This window comes from Microtus ochrogaster, chromosome 8, assembly GCF_000317375.1.
Source record: "Microtus ochrogaster isolate Prairie Vole_2 chromosome 8, MicOch1.0, whole genome shotgun sequence".
In the NCBI taxonomy this organism is placed as follows: Eukaryota; Metazoa; Chordata; class Mammalia; order Rodentia; family Cricetidae; genus Microtus; species Microtus ochrogaster.
The window spans coordinates 80,963,159-80,978,891 of record NC_022015.1 but is presented as its reverse complement, the minus strand read 5'-3'; the positions used below and the strand labels follow the sequence as shown (position 1 = coordinate 80,978,891).

General features: G+C 39.1%; 1 protein-coding gene across 1 annotated transcript in view; it reads right to left on the bottom strand.

The window, feature by feature from the left end:
- Positions 1-2,292: 2,292 nt before the first annotated feature.
- Smc3 (structural maintenance of chromosomes 3) overlaps positions 2,293-15,733 on the bottom strand; it is a 39,801-nt gene continuing 26,360 nt past the window's right edge. The window contains exons 18-29 of the mRNA XM_005352472.3: positions 14,682-14,832; positions 12,865-13,017; positions 11,333-11,484; positions 10,207-10,365; positions 8,309-8,416; positions 7,737-7,845; positions 6,128-6,375; positions 5,828-6,040; positions 5,390-5,581; positions 5,066-5,243; positions 3,332-3,438; positions 2,293-2,800 (exon numbers count right to left, since the gene is read on the bottom strand). Coding sequence (XP_005352529.1) covers positions 2,729-2,800; positions 3,332-3,438; positions 5,066-5,243; positions 5,390-5,581; positions 5,828-6,040; positions 6,128-6,375; positions 7,737-7,845; positions 8,309-8,416; positions 10,207-10,365; positions 11,333-11,484; positions 12,865-13,017; positions 14,682-14,832 — 1,842 coding nt within the window. The 3' untranslated portion in view covers positions 2,293-2,728. The remainder of the gene's footprint in view (positions 2,801-3,331; positions 3,439-5,065; positions 5,244-5,389; positions 5,582-5,827; positions 6,041-6,127; positions 6,376-7,736; positions 7,846-8,308; positions 8,417-10,206; positions 10,366-11,332; positions 11,485-12,864; positions 13,018-14,681; positions 14,833-15,733) is intronic.

The window sequence follows — 15,733 nt, the reverse complement described above, 5'->3', positions numbered from 1 at the left end:
ATTATATATGTATATATAATAAAACCCTTTATTTTAAACCTTAAATTAAAAAGTATTTGAAAACCACCTTTAATGATGCTTAAAGAGATCATTGGAAAATCAGCTTCTGCCTTTTCCCATTTCTAAATTTATACTTTTCACTAACCTATCTAATCTCACAGTTGATTTGCTGATTCCCTGGGTTTCACGACATTAGGCCCAGCACAGTTACTGTGAAGGTCAAGGCAGACGAGTCACTTGAACAAGAGTTTGAGACTAGCTTGTGCACCTAAGGTAAGTTCCAATTCAAATAAATAAAAACCCCAGGTTCAGATGCTCAGACATATTGTGGCCACATAACGGAGGATGGGATTGTGAGTTAGGAATATATAGCTCACTGGTGGAACATGTGCACAAAACCAAGATTAATGCCTAGTACCAGATCAAGTTCCCCCCAAAAAAATATCCCCAAATCCTAAATTTCTTGGGTATCAACATGCCACTCACAAAGTTTCAAAGGTTGGGGCTGGCAAGATGGCTCAGCAAGATAAAGGTACAAATCTCACACCCTGAGCTTGATTCCTAGAACCCACCTATAGGTGTAAGGAGAGAACAGACTCCACAAAGTTGTCTGACCTCTCATGTGCACGGGAGCGCGCGCACACACACACACACACACGTGCGCACAAATCTAATTTTTAAAAACATTTTTTTAAAAAAAGCACCCTTAAAATTCTACAACAGGCTGGCAAGATGGTTAAACGGTAAAGGCGCTTGCTGTGCTCGCTGTGCTCCATCCCCGTGGAAGGAGATGCAGCTCCCCTCTCCAGAGTACACACGCGTAAGTAATAAAATTCACAAGAAATTCTTCAAGAATTCAAGTAACAGAATTTAAAGATAGACAAAGATATGAAAAACAGTTTCACCAGAGAAAATAAACAAATGGCAAGCTCACAGAAAGCTGCTTAACATCATTGGTAATCAGAAAAACGCAAATTAACCCTTTACTGAGACATTGTTTCACATCCATAAGAATGGCTATTTTAAAAACAAAAAAGAGTAACAAGTGTCTGCAAAACTGGAAAAATAGTAACTCTACATTAGACAGAAACAAAGTGGCCAGCTCCTTTGAACAAGTTTGACAGTTCCTCATAAGGTTGAAACTAGTTATTTTATGACCAAAGAACTCTACTCCTAGGCACTGTCAGGAGAGAAAAAGAGTTCACAGGTATCTGTGCACTGACATCCTCAGCAGCATTATTCACAGAAGCAAAAGTAAAAAAACAAAAAATAAAAACCAAAAAGCCTACAAACCTAGCTGGTGGATAAGCAACCTGAGTGCAAATTCACACAGCAGGACAGTCCGCATTACGTCAGAGATGAACCTTGGCAACACTGTGCTAAGTAAAAGTCAGTCACAAGGGCTACTGTTTGTATGATTCCACATGAAATAACTGAAACAAATCTGCAGCACAAAACTAAGACTCAGCTTGTGATTGCCAGAGGCTGAGGGAGGAGGAGTCATCAGTTCACACCTAGAGTTTTCAAACTATAGAAATGACTGTACCATTCTGTGAATACACTACACATCTGAATTGCACATAGGCAAACACACAAGGGTAAATCCTATGACATTTGAATGGCAAAACCATTTTTAAAACAAAATGCCTCAAAGATCTCATGGGGAGTGTTGCTTCAGAACCAGTCTTACTTTTGTGTGGTACTAGGAACAGAACCCAGGGTTTGCACATTTGAGAAAAGGATTCTAGCACTGAGCTACTCCTGCTGGCCAGTTAAAACCATCTCCTTAAACAGCCCTAACCTACCCAGGAAACAAGGAAACTGCATGGCTCATGTTTGGAGTCAGCATTCTGAATTTCAGTTAAAACTGCTTTCCCAACCCCATACCAACCTTCGTTAAAATACAGTCATATTAAATTCACAGTGTCTGAAGGGGGAGTGGTGGAGGCGATAGCTCAGTGACTAAGCGCACTGGCTTCTCTTCCAGTGGTCCACTGGAAGCTCACAAACATCTGTAACTAGCCCCAGGAGATCAGATACCCGCTTCTGGGTGTATGGACAAACAGACAAAATGTTCAAAGGACTATTATGTTGAGTGAAAGCAGGGTGCTTAGAAACCTTCAAAGGAAGCCAGCGTTACCTGATGAACTTACAAGCACGGTGGCTGAGACAGTGCTCCCTTAAGAATATGACTGGACTGGCCCAAGGGAAGACCTAGCAGTGTGGCACTTTGTTCACAACGCATTAAAACCTGCAGCCAGAACTGAAAACCCACTAATGGAATGAACAGAATATGGGACTACATTTTTAATCCTCTATTAGCTGAAAAAAACACTTTTCTTATGCAAAATATGTATTTGTTTCTAACCATTACAATGACAAAAAGCCACATTTACACTAAATTAGTCACAAACCAATTATTTAATAGAAGCTATAAAAAGTATAACTGATAAAATAATTCAGAAGAATATTTAGAATATCTCAAAAGATTTAAAATAGGAGGACACTTTACAAAAAGCTGTGTAGGAAATAAAATTCCTCAACTATACGTAGAAATGTAACATTACAGAGGAGTTTATAAAATACAAAGACAAGTATAAAAGGACTGTGTATTCTAAATCCAAAAACTCAATAATAACCAATTACTTAGTTTTAAAATTTACAGTTTCTGGTTATGAAGACCACAATATTATACACATCTTCCAAGCTAGCAGACAGCATCTTTCAATTAACCATGGGTGGTGTCGTCTTCTACAAAATCTTTGGCCATCTCTGCTGTGATCACATCAATGTGACTGACCTGAAGAACAATAAATGTCAGAAAGTCCGTTAGATCTTAAAGGAATGAATCAGTACTGGCACTGCATAGGGTAGTATCTAATATATACGGCTACCACCCAGAAAAATTTTAACTTTTTACATGCCATATCAAATGATTTTGAAGCACCAGCTACTGGAAGACTTTATTAACAACCCTGTCTATTCAATGTGGGAGGATTAAAAAATCCTACAGCCTGGCATGGTGTCAACACACAATCCCAGCACTCAGGAGGCAGAGGCAAGATTGCCAGTTGAGGGCAGCCTGGTTTCTATCTCGGTTTTTTTTGGACGGCTACCCCAAACCCCAAAGTCTTATGAATGTTAGACAAGCACTTGGCCACCCACATCCTCACCTAATAAAAATCAAGATAATAAATGGCATGAAAGTTAAAAGTTTTTCTTTTTCTAGGAAGAGATCATTATTTAAACAATGACTTTCTAAGTAATGTAACACAAAACCAAAATAAAAAATACAATGAAAAACAAACACCAACCTAAAACAGAAAATTACCTTATTTCTGAACTTTACACCATAGAATTTGTCGGCTGACTCCAGCAGTTCAGGCCTAAAAGTGGTAGTGATAAACTGCGCATGCACAGCCAGTTCCATGATCATATCTGTGGAAACAAGGAGTGAGCTAACAATCTCCGTTCTCACACCTGAGATTTCAAAAACAACTATTTTTATTCTTGCCTAAAATTCACACTTGCTAAAGCAGCCTGTGATTTTTTTTTAGTCTTCAAAACTTATCAACTTTTCAAAAGTAGGAATAAAATCTTTAGCCAGGTGCAGTGGTACATGTCTTTAATCCCAGCAGTCAGGAGGCAGAGGCAGGTGAATCTCTGAATTGAAAGCCAGCCTGCTTTACATATTAAGTTCTAGGACAGCCAGAACCAGAGACCCTTGTCTCGAAACAATGACGACAACAACAAACCAAAAAATCCCCTTCATCCCAGTATGACTTATAGCTACAGAATATAATGCTTTATTTACTATCAAGAAAGTTCTAACCTAGTATGGTGGTACTATAATCACAGCATGTGGGAGGAGACTGGAGGATGAGAAGTTTTCCAACTTCATCCTATATGACGCTGTCTCAAAATAAAAAACCAAAAATAAATCTGAAACAGATTTTTAACATAGAAATGTCAATCATTTTCTCATATACATAGAAAATAAATGCTAACTACGCCCTGCTTCTAGTCCATCTGAAAGCTTTTTCAGCTTGTAAGATCAGATTTAGCATCTGTACTACGTTCTGCATATCCACAAACATTTTATTATCATGTATACATGTGCACCATGTATGTACCCGGTACCTCCCTCAAAGTCAGAAGAGGGTGTTGGATTCCCTGGATCTGGAATTATGGATGGCCCTGAGTCACCATATGGGTGCTTGGAATCAAACCCAGATCCTGCAAGAGTCATCAATGCTCTGAACTGCTGACCTATCTCCAGATCCACAAATACTACCCTTAATGCTGAAAAAGAAAAAATGTTTTAAGTGTTCTGTATCAAAGTTTTATTGAAAGATTTTCAATTAAGTGGAAGAATTACATCTATTTCTCAGAAGTAAACTCTGAATATAGTCTAATACCAAACTATTAAGTTATTCAGAGAAAATACTTATTGAATATACACTGTCTACCCAATCACACCAGGCAACAAGTCACTAAGAAAGGGCTAAGCCACCACTATTATTATTATCTTGAAGACATTTCTTGAGACAGGGCTCAATGCATCCCATGCTGGCCATGAACTTGATCTGATATGCAGCTTTGGCTGGTCTTGAACTCCCGAACCTCCTGCCTGTACTTCCTAAATGCTAGGAATACAGACAAATGCCACCTTGCCCAGTTTATGAAATACTGGATATCAAATCCAAAACTTTATGCTGGTTGGCTAAGCACTCTCTGCACAGCTACATCCCTAGCCCAGGCAGTTCTTCAGAGCGCCTATATATAGGGCAGAGGTTGACACTAATATCTTCCGGCCATTCTCCCTGGCCATCCACCTCATTTCTTTTTTCTTTCTTTAAAGATAATGTCTCTCACTGAACCTGGAGCTCATGGTTTTGGCTACCCTGGGTGGCCTTTGATCCCCCAGTGTCCTCGTGTCTCCATTGGCTCACTTTCAGGTGGGTGCTAGAGATCCCAACTTGGACCCTCACGCTTGCCTCGTAGGACTACATCCCCACTCCTCAGGCACAGCGAGTTCTTACTGAATAGAAAATCAAAACTGTACCTGACACAGCTTTTCTGTGCTGAGCATCCAAAGCTTGGTCAATCTCATCAAACAAGTAAAAAGGAGCAGGGTCGCATTTCTGAATGGCAAAAATCAGAGCAAGGGCCACCAGAGACTTCTGTCCGCCTGAAAGCTGCTGCATTTCTCTCATTTCTCCTTGCTTTCCTGTGAATGACACCTGAGAGAACACAGAGAGTTAATATCCTAAAGGTGATGTCACCATCACTCCTCAAAATTAAGCGGCTCATAAGCAATTCAGATAAAATAAAATATAAATTCTGTTCTGATCACACTACAAGAAAAACTGATTGGGAAGGATTTTACCCTGATTCCAACTCCGGTGAACTGGTCGACTGACGGAACACTGCTCTGTGAGCCAGAGCCCTTCTCGCTCTCCCCACTGCCTTCCCCTTCATCCTGAGACTGACTGCCCTCCACATCTCCTTTCTTCATCACCAAAGTCGCTTTGCCACCAGGTACCAACTTCTGGAACACTTCACTGAAGTTCTTAGAAACCTTAAAGAAAAAAAATCTCAACTGAAATACAAATGTGGCTTAAGAATAGTTCTGTTTGAAACAAGTATTTAATCAGATGTATTTTTAAATTTTAGTCAAAACAACTGAACCCTTTCCAGAGCTGCATAAATCACTATGTTAGGGGCCAGTAAGCGGCATCACTTCCCGTATGTTAGATCCACCTTCAAACAAAAGAAGAACTGAAGTTTTTGTCTGTCTGGGGTTTCCGTTACCAACAGAACATACCTGTTTGAAAGTTAACTGAATAGCTTCATATTTTCGAAGTTCAAGCACATTCATTAATTCCATGATGGATTTGTAGCCCCTATCCAATTCTTCTTGTCGCTTTATCAACTTTTCCTTCTGCTCAGAGAAATTCACAAACTGATCTAAAGCTTTTTTGTTAACATGACTGTACTTCTTCAACTCTGTGTTGCACTGCTCAAGTTTTCGAAACAACTAAAAGAGAAACAAAATATATTAATATACTCACACACTGCAGGGAATTTTGCAAGGATTCTTTAAATGAAGTGCGGGGAGATTTACCTGCTTAAGGCTCAGCGTCTGGTACTTCTCGAAGGCTTCCTGGGGAAGGGAGCCCAGCTCGCGGATCTTCTTCATGCACTCCTCTTTCTTCTTCAGCAGCATGCCCTGGCGGTTCGTCATCTTCTCCAGCTCTTTAGTGTCATGATTTATGGCATCCATGTGTTCTTTCTCCATATTTTTCCAGCGCTCCATACTTTTCTGGAGCTCTTTAATTCCAGCTTCTGTTTTGTCAATGGAATTATCCAAATCTAAGATAGGACAAAAAGAAAATTAACACTCATAGGTGGTTTTTAAACATAAAGCAAAGAAAGCCAGCCTGCAAACCACAATCCCAGAGAACCTAGACAACAATGTGGACACTAAGAGAGACTTACATAGATCTAATCTACGTGGGAAGTAGAAAGCAGAAAAAGACAACATCCCTTGAGTAAATTGGGAGCATGGGGACCGCCGGGGAGGATTGAAGGAGGGAGGGGAGAGGCAGGGAGGGGAGAAGAGAAAAATGTAGAGCTCAATAAATATCAATAAAAAATGTATTAAAAAAGAAAGGAAATTAAGGATAGTATCATTTTATAAGCAGAATGTTATCTGAGTAAAGACTTTCATGGTCAGATTTTCTGAAGTAGGCAAGTTTCCAGTTTTCTCAGTGAAATTCACAAATCATCTAATTCTAGACAATTTTCTCCTGAGCACTACCATAGGAAATTTGTAGGACCATTTGCATATGAACATGGTATCATAAGTGACTTAAAGAAGTAACAACAATTCCCTCCTTTAGACCACCACAGTTAGGAACTAGACCTGACTTTGAAGCATGGCTTGGTAAGGACCTGGTGTTCACCTCTCCCCTCAACATCAGTAATGCTTCTGAGACTACCAGCCAGGACATCTAGTACACCACGGGGACAACACAGAAAAGGAGTTACATTTTTTTAAAAAAATCTTTTAAAAAAATGATTTATTTGCTTTTTACTTTACGTTCACTGGTGTTCTGCCTGCATGTATGTCTGTGTGAGGATGCCGATTCCCTGGAACTACAGTTACAGACAACTGAGCTGCCATGTGGGTGCTGGGAATTGAACTCGGGTCCTCTGGAAGAGAAGCCAGAGCTCTTAACCACTAAGCCATCTCTCCAGTCCTCAGGATTATATCTTTTGTTAACAACACAGTAGCACACACCTCAATCCCAGATTGGGAAGGCAGAGACAGGCAGATCTCTATGAGTTTGAAGCTAGCATAGTCTACAGAGCAAGTTCCAGGACAGTCAGGGCTACTCAAACACTGGACACACACAACCAAAAGCCAACCAAACAACCAAACAACCAAAAAACCCCCAATCAAACGAGTACCAGACCAGCCACTGACTCCCTGAAGCCAGCGTGGTGAAGGAAAGAGTCACCTGCCACAGTGCCCACCACGCCTGCGCCCACACTCTCCTGCTCACTTCTACCTCTGCCACTTCCCCAGTAAATAAAACGCAGAACATGTTACTAGTCTCATAAAACTGCCAGAATCACTTTAACAAAAGGCGTATTTTGTATTTCATTTTGCAGCAATTTGCAAAACAAACTAAATTAAATACTGAAAAAAAGTTAAACTAAGTATTTACCTTCTGATCTTGCCATAGTATCTTTTACTCTTTTATTGATAGCTTCAAGTTCTGATGTTGTGGCAGTAAGAACAGTACCACCCTCTGTTTCTCTCAATTCATTAAGTTCCTGCAATACAAAAAAAAAGTTTAATGAGATTAAACCTCAAAATACAAATTTTGAGTTTAAAATGTTACAATTAGCTATTTAAATGAACATTCGAGAAAGTATATATCTCATATATGTATATGTATCATACCAGGACATAACTTACAGAGGAAAAAATACTGCAATTACTAGAAAATCTTAGTGACTAACTACTAAGAAACTATAAAGTAACACTGAGCATGTAAGCATCTAGAACACAGATTATAGTAATACAAGTAGGTGCTACTGTTACACTTACTTCACACTACAGAAAAGGTAACAGAAATGTTAAATGACTTGCCCAAGTCAAACACTAGGTGGGGGCAGTGCTAACTAAGGACTATACTCAGTGGATCTTTTGGTCCCTTTCTAATGCTTCCAATCAGTATTTACTGATACACTTTCTATAGCTTATGATTAGCAAGGAGCTCAAAGTAGGATGTACCTGTTCTACTTGGTCCAAACGTTTCCTCAGATTCTCATTCAGGTAAGTCTCTACTCGAGTAATAATACCTTCTAGTTTAATTCTTTCATTTAGCAGCTGTCTGTTTTCCTAGAATAGTAGAAGAAAAAGTTACAGAATTATGAAATGTGTTAAGAAATGCTAAGGGCCAGGGAGACGGCTCAGCAGGCAGGCAAACGCACTTGCCACACAGCCTGAAGACTCGACTTCAATCCTGGACCCACAGAGAGGTAGAAGTAGACAATCAACTCCACTGAGTTGTGCTCTGCCTTCCACATACACACCCACCCCAACATCACACGTACAAACAATAAAATAATGTTTAAGAAAGAAAAAGACGCCACTAAATCTGTGGTCCTACTGCTTCTACACAAATAAACTGAAATGGGAGATTTTCAATCTCTGGGACCACGTGGTGCAAGGAGAGAACCAATTCTCAAGTCATCTTTTAATCTCCATATCCAGCCATGAAATTATATATATGTGTGTGTGCGTGTGTATGTATATATATGTGTGTGTATATATGTCTGTGTGTATATGTATGTATGTATGTATAAAGTTGTTTCTGTTCCTAGTCGTTTTTTATAAGACATGTTACCAAGAGGGGTGAAGAGATGGCTCAGCCTTTAAAAACACAAAACACAGTGGCTCACAACCATCTCTATCTCGAGGTCCAAGGGATCTGACATTCCGTTCTGGCCTCCAGAACCAGCCATTTTAGTGTACATACATACACACAAGCAAAGCACTCATACACATTAAATAAGAATAAAAGATATGCTCCAAAACCAACTTTCTTATCCTTCTTTTTACCTTTTGGACTCAGTGTTGACCGTTTACGACAATGTATTTTAAAAAAGGGGGCTAGCAAAATGGCTCAGTGAATGAAGGTATTTGCTGCCAAGACTACCAATGTGAGTTCCACCCCAGAATATACATGGTGGAGGAGAAGCAACTTCCTAGGACTGTCCTCTGACCTCCACATGTATGCACACAAACCACCCCACATCCCACACCCCACACATAAATGAGTGGACAGAGTAGGCTACACGTAGAGAGCCTTATAAAACAAAAACAAAAAGAAACTTAATTAAAATGTCATAAAGGTGATTATATCCGTGTGTGCACGCAAATACACATAAGTGCATAGAGAAAGAGCTAGCAGTTATCACTGTGATGGTTAATACCACTCTATGTCACACAGGAGACAACTCTGTGGGCATGCCTGTGAGACAGGGATTATCTTAGACTACTGAAGACCTGCTCTGAATGTAAGAGGTACCATTCCATGGGTTAGGGATCTGAACTGCATAAAAAGAGAGCAAGCTGAAAATGGATGCTCATTTCTGCTGCTTCAAGTGTAGTGATCAGCTGCCTCTAGCTCCTGATGATAGACTGTGCTATGATGTGAGACAAAAATCAACCTTTGCCCTCTAATGCATCATCAAAAGTGACTGCCGCACTAACTGATGACAAGCATTCAATACGACGAATGTAAATGTATAATCCTAAGATACCCAGAACAGTTTAGACAAACAACAAAACCTTATTTACTCTCCTGGCATTCAAATTCCATGCCTGTCTGTTTTTCTATTTTCTTAACATTCTTCTCTTTCGATTTTTTTTTGTTGTTACTCTTCTGTTTTTTGAGACAGGGCATCTCTGTATAGCCATGGCTATCCTGGCACTTGCTTTGTGGACCAGGCTGCCCTCGAACTCACAGAGCTCTGTCTGCCTCTGCCTCCCAAGTGCTAGGATTAAAAACGAGCGCCACCACCCCAATATCAAATACTTTATTTTTTGAGACAGGGTCTTCCTGTATTTCTTGACAATAAATAGTCAATTTCCAATGGGTTTTCTTTACTGTTAGGTGTACTTGCCTGCTGAAGCTGACGGATTTCATCATTCAGTGCATCTACTCTTTTCTGATCTTCTAGACTGAGTTGAGAAAGCAAATCAGTTCCTAGTTCTGCTTTCAGCGATTCTCTGGTAGACTCCATGGCATGCAGACTTGCCTCCAAGCTTTGTAAGCTACGTTGCTATGTAAAATTATCATTTATTAATATTAGTCACTATAATATATATAAATAGTAAACCCTGCAAACTATGTATATATTAATCAAGCTAAATGACTGTATCAACTCAATTATAAAAGTACTATTAAGTGTTGATAGGCTTCTGTTAGGTTTATTGAACGATAGGTGTACTAGAATAAAAGCAGAATCAAAAGAAACATGTACCAATTAAGTTTTTTCCCTGTTGGTGGTGGGAGTTGGACCCAGGGCCTCAGCATTGATCTGGGAGTCTTCTGTTTTGTGTTGATTTCATTGGTTAAATAAAGAAACTGCTTTGGCCCTTTAATAGGACAGAAAATTAGGTAGGTGGAGTAAACAGAACAGAATGCTGGGAGAAAGACGCCGAGTCAGGCAGTTGCCATGATTCTTCCACCCGACACAGACACGGGTTAAGATCTTTCCTGGTAAGCCACACCTCGTGGTGCTACACAGATTATTAAATATGGATTAAAGAAAGATGTGAGAATTAGCCAATAAGAGGCTAGAACTAATGGGCCAGGCAGTGTTTTAAAGAATACAGTTTCTGTGTAATTATTTCGGGTAAAGCTAGCCGTGCAGAGCTGGGCGGGAACGCAGCCCACCGCAGCTCCCACTACACTGCATCACCCTGCTGGGCAAGGCTCCATCACCAAGTAAACCCCAGGACTATACTCAGTTTGATAATTAGAGTTATGTAGGTATTTATAATACAAAACTGAGGAGGGACAAATATTACATGGTTCAACTATACAAAAATCATCAGACATATTCATAAGAACAAAAATTGGCAGCATGTTTTGAATAATAATATAATTAAGGAAACATCTTTTTTTTCTTTTCCTGTATTGTCTTATTGCTACTGATATCACACAGCATGAAATCAGTAATACCTGCCCAACCTATGATCCACTACAAGTCTACACTATAGTTATAGCAAAACATACTTACGGACCTTTGGCATAAAGGTCTTTTCTGACTGCTGCCTCTTCTCTTTTAGCATCTTCATCTCTGATAATATGCTATCTCTGGAAGCTTTAAATTTCCTTTGTTGGGTCTCTATCTGCTGCATTTGGTTCATCAACTGATCAATTTCATTATTAATCCATATACAAGGCTAAGGAAAATTCTCTTAAGGTTGTAAATATAGCACATACTCTAAATTCCCTTCAGTTCTTACAATGTATCATCATGCATCCTTTCCTGTACCCCTAAGTAATGTCCCCAGATTCATGGACCATAACAATGTTGAACTCGAATACTATTGCTAAAACTGTTCGGTCATCAAAGAAGTTTGAAACATTTCATTACACATTCTGTTCTAAAATGCGCATATTTATTTTACTTATACTTGAATAAAACAAAATGTAGGACTTTTATTAAAGTATGTTAAGTAAAATCAAGTAACAGTAAATCTAAAGAGACTGGCAAATATAGGCAGCCGCTTCAGCTGTCAACATCTCTTCTCTTCGCATCTGTGTGCATGGGGGTGGGGTGCACATGCACACACGTGGGGGAAGGCCAGAGGCTAACACTGGTTGTCTTCTTTTACTTTCTCAATTACTTTTTGAGACATAATTTCTTTGAGTTTGGAAAGCACAAGTAGGTTAAACTTGCTGGCCAGCAAACTCCTAGAATTCACCTGTCTCCATCCTTCTTGCTTTCTGTGCTAGCATTACAGAAAGCACCACCACACCCAACTTTTCACATGGGAGCTGGGGATCCGAACTCAGGTCTTTGTGCTGTGCTGTAAGTACTTTACCCACTGAGCCAGCACCCAACACACAAAAATCCCTTTTCTTAATTCTTCCTCATACTCTGTCCTAATATCTTGTCACACTCAAGCAGTTAAAGTATCATACACAGATCTCTGCAGGACCAAAGCTAAGGCATCTGTCTTTTTCTGTACGTTATTTGAACTACAAAATTGCAGTTAAAAAAATATATTTCAGTTAAGGATATCCTGAAGTAGTAAAATTTCCTGATGCTCAGGTACCCACACTCTTAGGAGACAAAACAGGATGCACACACCAAAAGCACCACAGTTGTCTTAAGAAATGCACACACAAGTGTTCTGCTGCGAGCAGAACGAGCCACCCTTCCAAAAGCACTACACTTATTTGGAAGAACGACAGCTACTAAACTTTGGGTAACTGTTGTCATTACCTCCACTAAAACTAAATCTGCACAAAGTGTGTCAAGAGAGTAAACGCTAAAAGACACTTTCTAGTGCTTACATACTTTACATCTATTTAGTAACAGCATTACAACACTTCCTACATTCCTTGAAACATCAGCCAGGTCTTCCTGCCATTTCCTCTTTGCCTGACAACCTGAATTTTGTTGCTCTTCAAGTTCTATTTCTTCAAAGCACTCACTGGTATTAACTACTTAACAGTGAGACAGAAATCAGCATTACTTTATAAATTTTCCTTAGTCCTTAGAGGTTAAATAAGATCTTGTGTTTAAGCACAAACAAAAAGATATTTTCAATGTTTCTGCGCAAGTTTTCATTGAGCTTTGCTTCAAGTTCACCCAGCTCCTCTTCTGCTTTTCTGACGTCTTTCTGTAACTCAAGTCGAGACTTCCTTGTGTCGTAATAGCCTCCAGTCAGAGCACCTCGATGGCTGACTTGATCACCTGAAAACAAAACATAAGACAGTTTTCTGTATTGTAGCCTTCTTATGCACTAGAAAGCTGACTTATAATGAAATACTAACTTAAGGGCTTTAACAACACAAGATTGAAAAGGGTAACTTAAGAATTTAAACTACTCTTTTAAAAAACTTACTTTTCAATATTAAATTTGATAGTCTTTAATTTGGTAAGATTTGAGAATCAAAAATTTGAGCAAATGTGGAACCACCGTGAATTTAAAGCAAGAATCCACAGACACGCTAATGATCAACTTTAGCATCGTTACTATTGGACACATTATCTGCTGCATTAAGTTACAAACATCACTCACACATTATCATCATACCAAGAACAATGAACTGGGATCTAATGAGGAAGAGACAAGACAAATCCAAAGAATGGGACATTTTCTCAAAGTCCCTTTCCAAGGAAGTGAAAGGGAAAAGGAGCTGGGTGTGGTGGCGCACTTTCAATCCAGAACTTGGGAGGCAGAGGCAGGTGGTTTTGTTAGTTCAGGGCCAGCCTGGTCTATACAATAAGTTCTTAGACAGTGTGAGTTATACAGTGAGACCCTGTGTGTGTTGTCGACCTCCTCTCCCAAAAAAGGGAAGGGGACAAGAGGCACTGTCTTTTAATATTCAAAGTTTTGGTGTGACTGAATTAACTGGAGAACATCCTTAAGAGACACTCATATGTTCTAGGATGAAACAATATTTACAGTTTATTTTATACAGATGGTTTGACAACAATGTGGATATGTTACTCTGACAAATTAAACGTTATTAAAAATTCTTATCCTGAATTATACAGATAAGTTCAATTATATTTGAGTGGGAAAAAGTCTGTTATTACCCTTGGAAGAAAATGTAGCATTATTAACACCCGTGACTTCTTTATAAAGAAAACTGCTATTTTTATGTCGGGTTACACTCATTACAAATATCAAAATATTATTTACATGGAAGTTGTAAATTTTCGAAATTTTGATAGTCAGCTGGGTATAGTGGTGTACATCTTTAATTCCAGCACTTAAGAGGCAGAGGCAGGTAGATTTCTTTGGGCTCAAGGCCAGCCTGGTCTACATTATGAGCTCCTGAACAGAAACAGGGCACAGCTGAGACCCTGTTTTCAAAAAACAAAACAAAAAATGAAAAAGTAATTATTAGACCCACTGTTATTATTTTAAAGAATCATGTTAAAATTATTTTGGTAATTATTCTAATAAACAAGTTTCTAAACGGGCTTTTATTCTTTATTTTCAAGACAGGGTTTCCACGTAGACCTGTCCTAAAATTCACTTTGTAGACCAGGCTGGCTGAAACTCAGAGAACCAACTGCCTCTGCCAGGATTAAAAGTGTGCATCACCCCTGCTCAGTCACTGTTTTAATTTTTGAGAAAAAGTCCATAGGCTTCATTATTCAACAGCCAAAGGAGAGACCACACATAGTGCCAGAGACCAAACATTTACACTTACAAGTAGGATCTATACTTTTTATTTAAACATTTTAAAAATTGATGAAACTGATGTGAATTTTCAAGTATTCTTAAAATATGACTAAATCCTGCGATGTACTACTCACCAATATGCCTACAGCCTGAGTGACACATTAAGCAAACCATTGAACGTTTCATGAGAGTATGTTTAAAGCTAACTGCCGTTACAAACCTTCCAAAGTAATACAATCCATAGTGAAAGCACGTGCCAGCTGAGTGGAAACTTCCATGCTCCGACAGATGAGTGTCTTCCCAAACACATGTTTGAAAGCTTTGTCAAACCTCGGATTGTACCTCAGTTTACTGATCATAGGAATAGCATCCTACAACAAACATGTTAAAAAAAAATACTATGACACAGTGGATTAGAAACTGTTTGCAGAATGAATATCAATGTCTTTATGAAATAAAAGTAATACAAATGACCTGACATTTTATAAGTTACCCACAGCTCCGATACAATAGTTACCCAGGTTTTTTTGTTGTTGTTGTTTTGGGTTTTTTTGTTTTGTTTAGTTTTTTTCTGAGACCGGATTTCTCTGTAGCTTTGGAGTCTGTCCTGGAACTAGCTCTTGTAGACCAGGCTTGCCCCAAACTCACAGAGATCTGCCTGCCTCTGCCTCCCAAATGTTGGGACTAAAGGCGTGCATCACCACTGCCTGGCTAAATTACTGTTTTTTATACAGAAAACATTAGACCAAAAAGTAAATAAATAAATAAAAATTAAAAAAATCACTGCACTCAACTAGCCTGGAAATCCTGCCCCTGTAATCAGAGGTTTAACAGCTGGTTACTGTGAAGAATAACTCTAAGCTGACCTGACCAGGAGATGTGTGCTTAATTTACCTAGTTAAGACCTACTATTGTCTAAGACTGTACAACAGCCCCTTCCTTATAAAACTATAAAGATTAAATCACATGGAAAGATTAAAACACATGGAAAGATGAGATAGTATATATGACATAAAGGCAAGCATGTAAAACCAGTTATTTCCTCAGTGTTCTAATTAGATATAACAGACATCTAAATTAGATATTCAGAAAAATACTGTTTCAGATAATATTTATTTTACAGGCTAGAATGGCTCAGCAGGTAAAGGGCTTCCTGTGCAAGCATGAGGACCTGAATTCAGGCCGGGTGGTGGTGGCACACGCCTTTAATCCCAGCACTCGGGAGGCAGAGGCAGGCGGATCTCTGTGAGTTCGAGACCAGCCTGGTCTACA